Source organism: Salvia splendens, chromosome 19, assembly GCF_004379255.2.
Source record: "Salvia splendens isolate huo1 chromosome 19, SspV2, whole genome shotgun sequence".
In the NCBI taxonomy this organism is placed as follows: Eukaryota; Viridiplantae; Streptophyta; class Magnoliopsida; order Lamiales; family Lamiaceae; genus Salvia; species Salvia splendens.
In genome coordinates, this window is record NC_056050.1 from 19,069,188 (window position 1) to 19,083,667 (window position 14,480).

At 39.5% G+C, this 14,480-nt stretch overlaps 1 protein-coding gene across 1 annotated transcript; it reads right to left on the minus strand.

The window, feature by feature from the left end:
* Positions 1 to 868: 868 nt before the first annotated feature.
* On the minus strand, positions 869 to 2,647 carry LOC121778735 (1-aminocyclopropane-1-carboxylate synthase-like). Its single transcript, XM_042176141.1, has 4 exons — positions 2,486 to 2,647; positions 2,277 to 2,408; positions 2,023 to 2,183; positions 869 to 1,850 (listed from the first exon to the last, which is right to left on the minus strand). Exons 1-4 carry the CDS (start codon positions 2,645 to 2,647, stop codon positions 869 to 871), a joined length of 1,437 nt encoding a protein of 478 aa, XP_042032075.1.
* Between the last annotated feature and the right edge of the window lie 11,833 nt (positions 2,648 to 14,480).

A 14,480-nucleotide genomic window follows, 5' to 3' on the forward strand; every position in this document is an offset into this window, starting at 1 on the left:
ATCCCGAGTAGATGGGACATATGTCTACAGAAAGATAAGAAGCGCTTCGTGATGAGTTATGCTTTCAAAACTCTCAATCACGCCCATACGAACTATGTTACTACTGAGTTGTGTTTTATCGTCAAACTTGTCGGACTTGTTTCTAGAAGTCCACAATTTTCAACCAAAATTTGGATTTATGTGTTATAAATAACCATATACGATGCTTAAGGTAAATTTCCATTCGTGAACATTGTTAGCTGACCAAATAAAACTTTAGCACTAGTGCAAACAACTAAAGTCATTTACAATCGAACACCCTCGAAACTAATACTCCTAAGTCATTGTATAAAATCAAATAAAATTCTGAAATTTTTAAAATAATCTCTTTTACATGATTTTGAGTCTTTGACCGAACAGTTTGAATAGTTATCATTTCTATCACACAGTTCACAAATATCAAATGTAGGCGGTGAGAGTCATAACTGGCATGGTAGTTACTCATTAAATACAAGTAAAACAACAAAAAAACGACATATTTGCATAATTCTTTCACCAAACTGCCATCCTCAACAATCAAGCCTTTATATTATCGTAATAATACAAACAATAAAAATACAGACAGTGCTCCAGGAAATCGTGAATATCCTAATTAAACAACTCCATGCATCAGACACATTATGCCATGTCTCATATACCTGATACTATAGCAGGAGTTGTTAAGATCAGATCATCCCCAAAGCCAAACACACTCCAAGAAATAAAAAATAAACCAAAAATAACACACATAAGGAAGATCAAACCCTAATTAATCCTCTTCCTTTTATTCACCACCAAAGCAACGAAATTCTGTTCATCTTCAATATCAGTCCAATTCCACAAAATCCATCTAAGTCCTCGCACGAACTAGAGGCGATGTCATCGGAGAGTGAGGCGACATCATAATCTCGTCCAGCCTCCTGAACGACAAGCTGATCTCGAGCTTGCTCCTCCTTCTGCACGGCTTCCTGCTCTCAGAGTTCTTGTTACTTTGCATAACAAGTTTCGAGATCCTACCGAGAGCCACGCGCATGGTCTCATCGTCCATGTTCGCGAAGCAGACTCTAAACCACCCGGGCTCTGAGCAGTGGAACGACGCGCCAGGAGAGACGTTGATCCTGACGTCGTTAACAATGACGCGCCACAGTTCCATCTCGGCCTCAAACGTGGCCGCCTTAAGCAGCCGCCGCAGGTCCATCCAGCAGTAGAGCCCGGCGCTGCCCTTCAGGATGCCGACCCCCATCTGCGCCAGGCCCTGGCGCAGCGTGCCGCGCCTGGCGCAGAGGCGGGCCGTGCTCTCGGCGAGGAATTTCTCCATAAATTCCTCGTCCGACAGCATGGACGCCACCAGCAGCTGCGTCTGTGTCGAGACGAGGCCGAAGCTCGACATCTTGCGCGCGCAGGTGACGACGGCATCGTTGTACGAGTAGAGGATTCCGACGCGGAACCCGGGGAAGCCGAGGTCCTTGGAGAGGCTGTAGACGATGTGGATGAGTTCCGGGTTGGTGTCTGGGGATTCCTGCAAGATTTCGGCGATGCTGATGAAGCCGGGCTCGTCGAAGACGGTGGCGGAGTAGATCTCGTCGCAGATTAGGTGGATGTTCTTGTCGTTGATGAAGTTTATCGCCATTGATAAAGTTTCTCTGTCGAGCACTGTTCCTAGTGGGTTTGAGGGGTTGTTGAGAAGTAGGCCTTTCACTTTGGTGTTTGTTTCTTGAGCCTTGTTGTATGCTGTTTCGAGGGCGTCACGAGTCATCTTGAAGTCGTTGGAGCTGTCGCAGACAACGGGGATGAGCTCGATGCCCGTGCGCCATGTCAGATCGCGGTCGTTTCTGCATGCCAGAAATATATTAGTCTGGATAATGGCATATATAATGATCCTCGTGTTCGTGAATAAAAGACACATTTTGACTGACACGTGTTTTAATAAATAGTTTGACCTTACGAAGAAAATTAGCAAAAAAGTTAGTAGAATATGAGCGTAATGAGTTAACAAATGGTTACCCAGGGTAGTATGGAGTGGGCACCAAGAGTGCGTCGCCCGGGTCAGCTAGACAGAAAGCCAGTGTTTCTTGAGTCCCGGTGGCGCCGCCGCTCATTACTATGCGGTCTGGATCGAACCGGACTCTGTTTCCCCTCACTTTCTCCATGAATCTTGCAACAGCCTGCATATAAATTCATGATATTTCAATTTCATAGGTCTTTAATTATATGTATAGTGTTAATGGTAAATAATGTGACATTAATTAATTAATTACAATTCTAAATTCTGGCAAGCCATGATAATCTTGATAAATAGCTATGTCCTTGAATCGGCTCGCCCCTTCTGGAGTGCAAATGGAGGCCTGTGGGTTGTTCCTCACCCACTCCTCCACTAAATCCATGGAAAGCTGCAGAAAAAAAATAATTATATTAGAACATACTCCTATATTACTAAAAGAGAAACTAAGAGTATAAATAATGTTACCTGGTTTTCTGCTAATCCCATTTGAATAACTCCATTAGGATTCTGGGTGGGATGATAAGGATCGGAGTCGTAGGCCTTCCAACCGTCGAAAAATGCAGAGTTTTCGCCATGGCCGTCGTTGTTAGCAATCTTGGATAGAATCTGCTCCTGGTTTCTCAACATTGTTTTTTAGTCCAATGTCAAAAGGAATGATAGAAATGAAATAATGAACAGGTGTAAGTTTGTGAACTATGAGATGTGTTCGTGAGTAGAATGTGTAATGTACTAAGGTACGTGAATAGGGTCTATATATAGTTGTAGGAATTGTGATAGAATATGTAGTGATAATATTAAATTGAAGCTTCCTATGAAGGATACGCGAAGGGACTTGAAGATAGAAAAGAAAGAAAATAGGAGTATATATTTACCTTCTACCAATAGATCCAATATTATATCAATGTCATCCATATAAAATAAAAAAAATATAAGTGGTTAATTAATCCTAATGTTACGTTCAACTAAAGGTTTGTGCATGCACATTATCATTTTTTCTTTATCTAAAATATAATTTTTTATATATATTGGTAGCCACTTTGAACTTGAATCTAAAAACGCCTTTGATACACACATATTTTTGCCTATAGTACTATTAAGGCAACACATGAAATAAATTTAAGTCTTCGGCCATGAATAGGAGTTTCAGTTCATAATTACGACTATAAATAGTAAAGAGACTTCATATTCTACTAACGCATTTTACTCACATATCTTAAAACTAATATTCATTCCGTCCCAAGATAAGCGAAGCATATCTTTTGGGCATGAGATTTAAGGAATTGATATTTAAAGAGTTAAAGTAAAGACAGTAAAGCATGAGACAGAGAAAAGTAAAGAAGTAAAGAGAAAATAAAGTAGGTAGAGAATAAAGTAAGCGAGACGATTTTTTTGCTAAAAATGAAAATGACTCAATTATAGTGGTACATCCCAAAAAGGAATATGATTCGCTTATCCTGGGACGGAGGGGGTATATACAAGTGAGACTCATTATTCCACTAACTTTCTTCCACCCACTTTTTTTAACATGTCTTAAAACCCGTGCTGAAAAGAAATGAGACTCCTATCTGCAGACGGAGGGAGTATATACAAGTGAGACCAATTATTCCACTAACTATCTTCCAACACTTTTTTTAACATGTCTTAAAACTCGTGCTGAAAAGAAACAAGACTCATATAGCAAACGGAGAGAAAAACTCTTAATATTGTCAAACGGAGAGAAAAACTCTTAATATTGTCAAACCGCCAGCTCACTGTCATTAAGTATATTTTAAAATAATTTCGGATACTAAATGACAAGACAACGTGTGCAAGGTAGGTTCCAAAAAGAGAACGAACCCGAGTTGTCCCGCAGAGGTTCACCTAATTCTAATAACGTCACATGACCCAGCCTCTTTAGCAAATTCAATTATTTTAATTTATTTAAGGTCTTAATTTTTTATCAGGTTATTATTTAATCTTAAAGTCCGAAGACCATCTTGATCGGTTTATAATTTATAAAGGTTAAGCTAATTGGTTGGTAAATTGTACTTCCCTCCGTTCTATTCAGTTCCGTTCCTTAATATATATCTCACTTTCACTTGATACAAATTTTATGTAGTTGTATACAAAATTTATAATACAATATAATAGTTGTAAAATGGAGTTTTGGCTTAAAATTTGGGACGAGTGGATGATAGCAATAAGGAGTGGAGTAGAATTTATGTGATTTTGAATTTTCGGATACATAATTTGGTAGTATAAGATTAGCACTACATATTTCAATTAAATATAACACCGTTACACCGTCGGATAGGTCCAGAAATCCATGCTGACTAGGCTCGTGGGCGTCTGAGTTGTAATTTTATTTTTGAAATAAAAACGTAGAGATAATTAATTTTATGTAATATCAAACCAACAGGAAATTAAATAAAAGGGTACGCTTAGATAAATACTCATTATAATCGAAAACGTGTGGATCCCCTTGTCCCCGTTTGAGCAATTGCATACGAGTGTTTCGATCGATCTTATAATGACGTTTCAACTCTCGAATCTTGATAGAGGACAAGTGTGTTATTCTCTAACTTTAATTTGAGCTACTATCACATTATTATTTATTTATTTTAAGAGAAATCGTCGGTTTCAATTAATTGATCTAGTTTTGAATTTTTTACTTTTTGTTTTGATTTCTTTACCCTCTTTTCCTGGTTTATTCTATTCTAATTAATTGAAAGTGTTATTACGTTACCTATTTCAATTCTTTTTCTCTTTTGTTTTGTGAAAAACAATTTATTTACTTTTCTATTCATGTATTGTTTTATTCAAATAATTAAAAGTTCTATAGTCTTTTAATACATCTTTTTCTTATCTTGTTTTATTAAAACAATGAATTTACTGTTTATGTTTAGTTTTACCCAAACAATTGAAAAAAATAAATGTATTACTATCTTTATGTTAGTTAAAGCAATTGAAAGATTAAATTTATGTTCTTCCTGAGTAACTATATACTTTCTTGTTTAGTTATTATATTCGCATTTATACTAGATATTCGTATTCAAGAGAATGAAAAGGATTGTCTGGATTTTAAAACTCCCATATTATTTATCGTACCTCAAATCAAAAATTTAGGATACGCCACTGCGGCGACCGTCCAAATACAAAAGGAGATAAACTTATGAGCTAGCATAATGGTAATGCTCTTTTCCTTTTTTTTCAATATATTAAAAAAACTCAAATAAAAAAGTGAGTAAACATGTTGATACAAGTATTTTTATGTTAGATATTTTAAGAATTAACATCTTTTCTATATTGTCTAAGATATGATTTGGTATTTGCACGTATTATAAATAGGATCATATTAGCTTGACAATTATTTTAAATTGATGACTGATAATTATGTCAACAACATATGTTACTGATGTCAACACAAAGACATACATTTAGTTGACATGCATATCAACAGAAGACATATGTATGTCGACTACGTTTAGTTGACATACAAATGTCTTCATGTTGACATCCACAACATAGGTTGTTGACATAATTGTTAGTTATCAATTTAAGATAGTTATCAACCGATCATATCCCTATTATAAATATATGTGGATCATTTCATATTATTCATTCAAGAAATAACAAATTATATTTTTCCTTCACTTTATTTCAATTGCAATTTTCTGTTGGTCGACGGACTTTGCTTCCGCAACTTCCTTTCTTCATTCTACATTCTTTTAAGGGATTTAACCTTAACAATTCAAGTGGTTGTTGGTGGTGCTGCCATGGTTGCATATCCCCACTGACTGTACTGATTGTGGTCATCAGGAACCTGTCTAATGGGGGAATGTAATTGTTGCGCGGGTTGAGGGAGGTGGTATTGGTGATACGCTCGGATTTTGCACTGTTTTAAAGCCAATATTTGATCTGTTTTGAGTGTCAAAGTTGCATTATATGTCCTTTATTTGTATGTTTTATCTATTTTGATATTTTACCGTGTTTTGTGATAAATATGCAAACTAGAACTAAAAAGATAGCAAAAAGTCGAAGATGGAAATCTGGAGTATTTGAGCCAGCCAACGGCTCGCTGCACCTAAGCCAGCCACCGGTGGCCGCCATTGACCGCTGCCCCTATAGCGGCCTGCTTCGGAAAATAGAGGTGTAAAGATGAACACGTCCAGCAACCACTGAGTTAGATCCAGTAGCTACGGAGTGATTGCCAGTGACCGCTGAAACAAGTGCAACAACCGCTGATCGAGATACAGAAGCAACGAAATAATTTGCAGCGACTGCTGGACAAAGTGCAGCGGCCCGCTGGGAAAACGCGGCGCACAAATTTGCCATATTTTCTCTCCAAGACTTACCATACTGTGCTGAAGATTTCCCATATTATGAGTCACGATTTTTAGAGCTATAAATACACCATCAAGCTTCATCAAAGGAACCTTTTGCTGCATAATTTTTAGAGCATAATATTTGAGAGTTCCTTCCACTATGATCATTGATTGAGGAGTTTGAAGAGTGGATTCAAGATTACAAGATTCAACCTTTGGGTTCTATTGCTTTAGTTCTTATTTTTTCTATGTTTTCCCTACAAACTATGTGTTTAGATTATTTCATTATGTGGGTTCTATTGGGTTCTATTGTTTAGATTATTTTTCTATGAATTCTAGAGATGTGTTAGTAACGACTTTGGTTTATACAGTTCATATTTATTTAATATCCGTTTTGTTAATTACTTTGCTTCTATTCAAGTGTTGGACAATGCTTCATGTTTGAGTGACACATTCTATGATGATTTATTGATGTGCAATATAATCGTGAGAGGAGGTTTGCAAGTTAGAAGAGATTAGTTGACATTACAATTAACTCCCCTTAAAACGGTTTTGTTAATTGAGAGCGAGAGCATTAGGTATATTAGGAGCCTTTAGGAGTTATAAATCTAGGATTGACGCCCCTAGTGTCTGTGATCTACTTTGTGCCGCATGGACAATATTTACGTGACTCATCCTAGTAAAGTATGAATTTTGCTAGGGTATTGTAGTTGGAACTTGTATAAACCATAACTGTGAAAGCACATCCCTGGAATTCTGTTATCTCATCTGTTTATCTCTTTGATTTTATCTGCAATTGTGTTTTTGTTTTCTTTATTTTACAAATTTTACTTTTCAAAACCAAAAATCTTTGTTTTTCCAAATAATAGAAGAACTTTTGTAGAAGGTAGACAATCTGTGATCGTTTCCCCTGTATTCGATATCCGGTACTGATCTTTAGTTATATTATATATACTCTGTATACTTGCGGGTTTATTTAGTGCTAATAAAAAGTGCATTAATTGGTGATGGTGGCAACCGGCGTAGTCGTAGGACATGATGAGATGGTAATTCGGAGGAAAAGATCACAATGAAAGCACCAATTGAAAAGGGGGGTGTTGTCCCTTATCAAGGATCGGCGGCGAGGATCTTGCTCGGCGATCGAAAAAGATGGCAGTCGCACGAAACAAGCCCATTGATCAAACCGCAAAAACAATACAGAATTGAAAGAAATTGTGAAAATAAAATAGAAAGATAATTGATATTTCTTGACTGAATGTAAATAATAATAATGTCTCCTATTTGTAATACTAGCACCCTAACTTAATGAATAAGAAAATAAATATATGAGAAAGATATGGTAAATCAACAATAACCTAAGTAGAAGATATGGAAGATATGGTTTCATATCACATGTCTAACGTGTAAATTTCATAAACAAAAAAAGAGTCGAACAACAACAAACACTATTAAACAATCCACCAACAAAACACGTCACCAAAAAAAACTAGCACACTCGCCCACTAACAAAGGCAAAAAAGCAAAAACTAACCCAGACTCAATAGCGCCTCACAGACAAAGGCAAAAGGGAAAAAAATCAAAGCAAGAAGAAGGAAGATACAACAAAAACACTCGCATAACTAGATATCTGGTCTATCAAGTTAAGAGTTTCTAACCTTTTGTGTTTTCATATCTCTCGCCCAATTCGTAATGCAGCTCAACTTATCATGCGTTTGGCCAGAAGAGAAAGGAAAGATTGGGGCACCACTCCAAGCTCTTAAGCACCAAAAGATAAGTTTTTTCTCGATCTCAAAATTGGGTACAAAACCTTGAAATACGGTTTAGTTTCTAATGTCTCAAATCAACCACGCAGTCACATAGAAGAGGGCGATCCACATCCTCTTAATTTTCAAAATTTTAGAACGGGCAACCCATATGGGAGAGGAGGCAAGATGTCTAAATCTTTGGGAAGACAAGTGAAGAGGTTCCGTCTACGACGACGATAGTACCAAAGGCAACTAGGACAACAAAAGATGATATACTCAATGAATTATGATTCCTCATTGCAAAAGGAAATTGACCCTCATCAACTTCGAGTATGCCAATTTTCACTAATCTATCTTTAGCATTGAGTCTTTTTAGGTGAATAAACCATACTTGGAGTTGAGCTTTACGTGTTGCCGCGTTTCTCCAAGTAGTGGCGTATCGAGGATATTTGATTTGGGGTACAAAATTGATAGAAATCCATGGGTTCCATCCTAAAACCAATTGGTGATAGGAGGAGGGGCCCATGAGACTTATATAGTGGATTAAGCTCTTTGGGTACACCGATCTGAGATATTTTTATATTAATTTTATGTTTCAATTGCCAACACTCTCCCTCAAACCCTTCAAAGTTATTTTTATATTCATTTTATGTTTCAATTGCCAACACCCTCCTTCAAACCCTTCAAGGTGAATCTCGGAGGGGTTGGACTTTTTTATGATCGATTTGGACAATCGGCCCAATTTATTTTTTGATCGGTTGGACCACTAGCCCAAATTTTCAGCCCAGTTATACTGCTGGGTCAATCATTTTTTCGGTTTCAGCTCAGATATACTGCTGGGTCAGTTAAATATGACCCACAGTCGGCAACCCGCTCTGATACCATGTTAAAAACAGGTTTTGGGAAATTAATATCACTCTTTCTCATTGATAATCACAAGATTTACACGTCTCTTTATAGACCTTTAAGAATACAAATAAGGTAAGATTGATTTCCCTAACCCTAATCTTCTATACAAGGTAAATATCAATTTCTAATTGATCGTGATCACAGGAAATCAGCTACGGGAAATCTTCCCTTCCATCGTGAGATCTTTCCTTCCAACAAAAGTGAATAGAAAAACATAACACAATCCGCACGCACATGAATATCTCAAGTAGCTCCCAACCATCAATGGGTGCAAAAATCATACACGCACATGCACATAGTCAGATGAAAATGTATAGTGATGTCTTAATTAATTAATTAATTAATTAAGCAGGTCTGTTACTAAGAAGTAGGTACTGCTGCCTCATCCTCCCCAAAATCGACATCTTTCTCCAATTCATCTTTCTTACTCTTCCCTTGCACCCACGCCCTGCGGTTATTAATAATCACGCCGAGCCGTCGCAGCAGCCACTCGTCGTCGTTGTAGTACGCCATCACGAAATAGTATCCCAGCTTCAGCAGGAAGGCGACGCCGAGGGTGCATCCGCACACGATGTCCAGGATTTTCGAGAAGCTGTTGTAGTAGGATATGAAATTCAGAGCGAGGAGGTAGCTGACGCACATGAAGATCAGGCAGGCCTGCAGGATCATGATGAAGGCGCGGTCGGGCAGCACGAAGATGATGATCAGCGTCGACGAGATGAAGGCCAGCGTGTTTGTCGGCATGAAGTAGCTGTATTTGATGGTCCCCATCACCATCCGCCCTGGTGGGTGCTGCTTGTCGGCCAGCACACACCGCACGAGCGCCAGGCGCTCTGGGGCCCCTCTGCGGAGTAGACCCCGCCAGGGGGTTGCAGGACACCCTGGTAGGTGGCGGTGGCGATGAGGACGGCGACGACGAGGATGGTGTTGCGCATGTCCATGGTGAGCTCCTTGGTGATGAAGTAGTAGGCGCGGGTTAGCATCTCTGGCCATTCGTCCGCGTATGGTTTGCGGAGGTAACGAACCATCAACGATGGTTTGCTTCCTCGGCGGGCTTGGGTGGCCGTGGCGGGGGACTCCTGCTTGAATGAGCACGTTCTTGGCGTCGCCGTTGTTGTGATGGATGGCCACGTCCAGAGGCGTCTCTCATTGGTTGTTCTCCTTCTTCACTATCACTAACTTGGCCAGTGACTTCAGTACATCCTACACAGCAAACCACCTCCCACATCAAAGAATAAATAAAAGGGATATTGTACCTTAAAACCATGAACTTTGATCAAATTTTGATATTTCCAACAAACTTTAAAATTGATCTAAAATATCACAAACTTTACATTTTGTTTGTTATTTCTCATGGCAGCCCAAATAAGATATCTTCGGCCAAAATATTAAATGTTTATGATATTTTCATTACTTTTTAAGTTCGTGACAAGTAGGATAAAAGGTTACATAGAAAATCACGTTGATTTAGTAGTCCCGAGTAGGATAAAAAATGCACGGAAGTTGGTTGGATATGGTGATTAATAACCTGCTATGGGAAATAACAAACAAAATGTAAAGTTTGTGATATTTAAGACCAATTTTAAAATTTGTAGAAAATACCAAAATTTGACCAAAGTTTATGATTTTAGAGACCAATATTTCTAAATAAAAGTTGCAAACAATATATAAGGATTAGTTCAACCCCAACCCATCAGTAATCCTAAAATAGAATGCGAATAATATCGTACTAATGTGGAGTTCAGGTATATAGACAACAAACCATGTTGGTACAATAACGAGCTGCAACGTGAAGTGTGGTGTTTCCATGAACATCCCCGTTGGAAAGAAGACTTTCTTTGGCCACAATGATGAGCCAATTCACGAGATAGAGAGCAGCTTCATCGTTCCCATTCTCGAGTGCCACGTGCACCGCAGACTGCTTCCTGTTGTTCAAGACGGATATGGCGTCGGGGCAATCGGCCATAAGGCCGAGTAACAGTGTTAAGGATGAAGTTCCTTAACTCGTAGATTTTGCGTCGAACGTCGCGGGAGCTTTTGCCCGTCGATCAATCCCGCGTCAAAATTATGATATTGTGCGTTTTGCACGTTTGAAAGGAAAGAGAGTAAGAGAAAGTAAAATAGAAGGATAATTGATATTTCTTGAATGATCAAAATGACTAACAATGTCCACTATTTATAATAGTGGATACTAACTTAATGAGCAAGACAAAAAAATAATAATAATAATAATAATAATAATCGTATCAACTCCCCCACGGTTGAAATCCACCTTGTCCTCAAGGTGGGAACCATGAAGCAACGATGAGCGTCGAGGAATCCTCCTGGGTCAAACATACACCGAATAGTTGAGCGTCTCCCTGGATCATCTCCATCAAAAATCACAAAGGGATGACCTTTATGGACACGATAATTCAGTTCTAAAATCTTGTGAATGCGTCCATGAATTCTCAAGCATAGAGTGTCATTTTGCGGAGGAATCAACCAGGCATCGGCATCGAGTGATGTTAATCGATGATTCATATTTGCAACATTCTTAACATGTGATGAATCACTCAATAATTCCATTGACGTGTTGCACCTCATGGAATTACCCAAATCAACCTTAGCTGGAAGAACCTTGATTGGAAAAGCATTCAGTTGCAGCGAGCACTCAAACTGCCATTGAACTTGTTCCTCCTCGCGCTTGTGATCCTGACTGGGTTTCGTCTCATTCTCAGCCTTTTCAACTTCACAAAAACCAGCAGAAGAATCAAGAATCTTCTCGGTGGAATAATCAAATCCATCCTCAATGGAGCCATCCTCCTCGTCTATCACCTCAATCGGAGGCAATTCTTCTGTCCGAACCTCTTCCATGATCAGCATCTCTACGTCACTGGAATCGGAGATAGGTTCAGCGAAAATCTGAAATTGGGCATGCCGCGGCAGATGCGATAAATGTTGGATTTCAACAAACCCATTAGTAGGGGTTGAGATCGGGACAGCAGCAGTGGGCAGCGGCGTGGCTATCGGTGGACACCAGCAAGACGATGAGTGTTGCGGGGTTGGTTGTGGCCAGCCAAGTGGGGGCTTCCCGGTGCAGCACTGCTGTCCAACGGGCTGGTAGTTTTGGTGGGGTAGGTTTGCGGCGGCGGCTGCTGTCAGCGGTGGCTGTTGATAGGCGATGGGCTGGTGGTCGTGGTGCAATTGGTGTCTATCCAGCTTGTATGGAGGCAGCGATAGATTCTGAGGTCCGGCATAAGGACTTCGCAGCAGCGCGTACGAATTCGTGTAGGTGTAGGGTGCGTGAGGTGGTTGTGCGTCGGTGTACATCCAGGGTTGGTCGGGTGGATCAAGTTCGGGCTGGAGCGGAGAGTGCGTTGCTGCTACCCTGTGCTTATGCTCAACCAATTGGGTTTCGAGCCGGGCGAGCCTAGCGAGAATAATCTCCCACGTTGCTGCTGTTGAATTCAATTGCAAGTCTTCATATGCTTGCGATATCTCCCACCATGAACGAAAATTGACTTCGGCCATGAGCTCTCAATGAAAGCACCAATTGTTAAGGATGAAGTTCCTTAACTCGTAGATTTTGCGTCGAACGTCGCGGGAGCTTTTGCCCGTCGATCAATCCGGCGTCAAAATTATGATTTTGTGCGTTTTGCACGTTTGAAAGGAAAGAGAGTAAGAGAAAGTAAAATAGAAGGATAATTGATATTTCTTGAATGATCAAAATGACTAACAATGTCCACTATTTATAATAGTGGATACTAACTTAATGAGCAAGACAAAAGATATGAAAAAGATATGCAAATCCATAATTAATTAACTAAATAATAATAATAATAATAATCGTATCAAACAGCTCCAACGCATTAGCGTCGGAAGGTTTGGCCAATGCCGCGGCGTAATGCAGGGGAGTAAGGCCGCCCTTCCCCTTCACAGACACGAGCTGTTTGTCGAGTGACGCCAGCGCGAGGGTCGTGTCGGCCTTCCCTTTCTCCACGGCCAAGTGGAGGGGGCTGAGCCCCTCCATGTTGAGTTTCTGTCCCAGGACCGGCATCAGATTCATGATCTCCACGACCAAAGTGGTCTTCCCTGCCGCCGCGGCGTCGTGCAGAGGAGTCTGGATGAATTGGTTTTTTTCGTCCAGATCCTTCAAGTTCAACCAGTTCGGCTTCTCTGCAATGGCGGAGTACAACTGGTCGATGCAGCATCCGCAGTCGCAATCGCATATTTTTATGGTCGCCGCTATTTCTCTTGCCGCCGTCTCGCAGTGGCAGAGAGACATTTTTTGGCATGTGCACGGACGTGATGAAGCAAAGCAAGGCATATAATATAGGGGTTATTTTTTAAAGAATCAACAGCCAATAAAGGAGCCGGGGCTAATTCCCACCATTAATATTGTGGCATAAGATTTTAACTTTTGATGTTGTGTGTCAATGTCACTCCTCCTTAATATTGTGACATAATCTTCTAACTAGATTTGTAAGTACAAAGCATTTCGATTTTGTTAAGATTTTACTCCCTCGGTTTGCGGAATGAGTTTGCGGAATGTGAGATTATATATTAATTTCTTAATAAAATGTGAGTAGAATGAGTTTGCGGAATGTGAGATCCATTACTAAAAGTAGTAAAAAGCATGGATGTCAGTTAATTGGGGATGGACGAAAAAGGAAATTGATGTCAATTAATGAGGTACGGAGGGAGTAAAATTGATGATGCAAGTGGTTGGTGGCGATGCAGGCAAAGACAATGCTCATCCGCTACATCATCGACGAAACGAGGGTGCAAGTTTGTCCGAGTAGCAGAGGGAGGGGACGGATCACTAAGATAGAGATGTGGTTTTGATTTTGGTTGGAGATTTTTTAAAAAAATTGTGCGACAATATGCATGGCAATGGTGGCGTCAATTTGATAAGGTTGTTAATTCAAGCAACTCGTTGGTCTGAGGCTCTCTAATAACGTCAACTGTGAGGAGTCTCGTCGAAGAATAACTCACATTGATGGGGAGTATACGTGAACTCCGCTTCCTAGAAGTAGAAATTAATTTTTTAGTCTTTTTTCTAAGAATAAGAAACTTTCCATTTAGAAATGCATGGACCCCATAATCTAATAGCACTAAGGCTCCGTTTGGTACACAGAGTTGGAATTGAGTTGATAAAATGAAGTAATTGATTTGAAGTATTTATGCATACACTCACACACGCTTTGCACAAAATACATATACTATACACACACTTCACACACTTCACACACTACACCCATTATATACACTACACACACTACACAAAATACACATATTCCACACACTACATAAAATGCACTACACGCACGGTAAAAAAAATACACTCCACACATTGCAAACTCTAGACACGCTATACACAAAATAAACACACTACATACACTATACACAAAATTGACACACACCATTCACAAACTAAATTTTTAAATTTGGTTCGATTTTCAGTTTTTCAATTTGATTCAATTTAAACTTTTTGCAAATTTTAATTTTTCGATTCGGTTC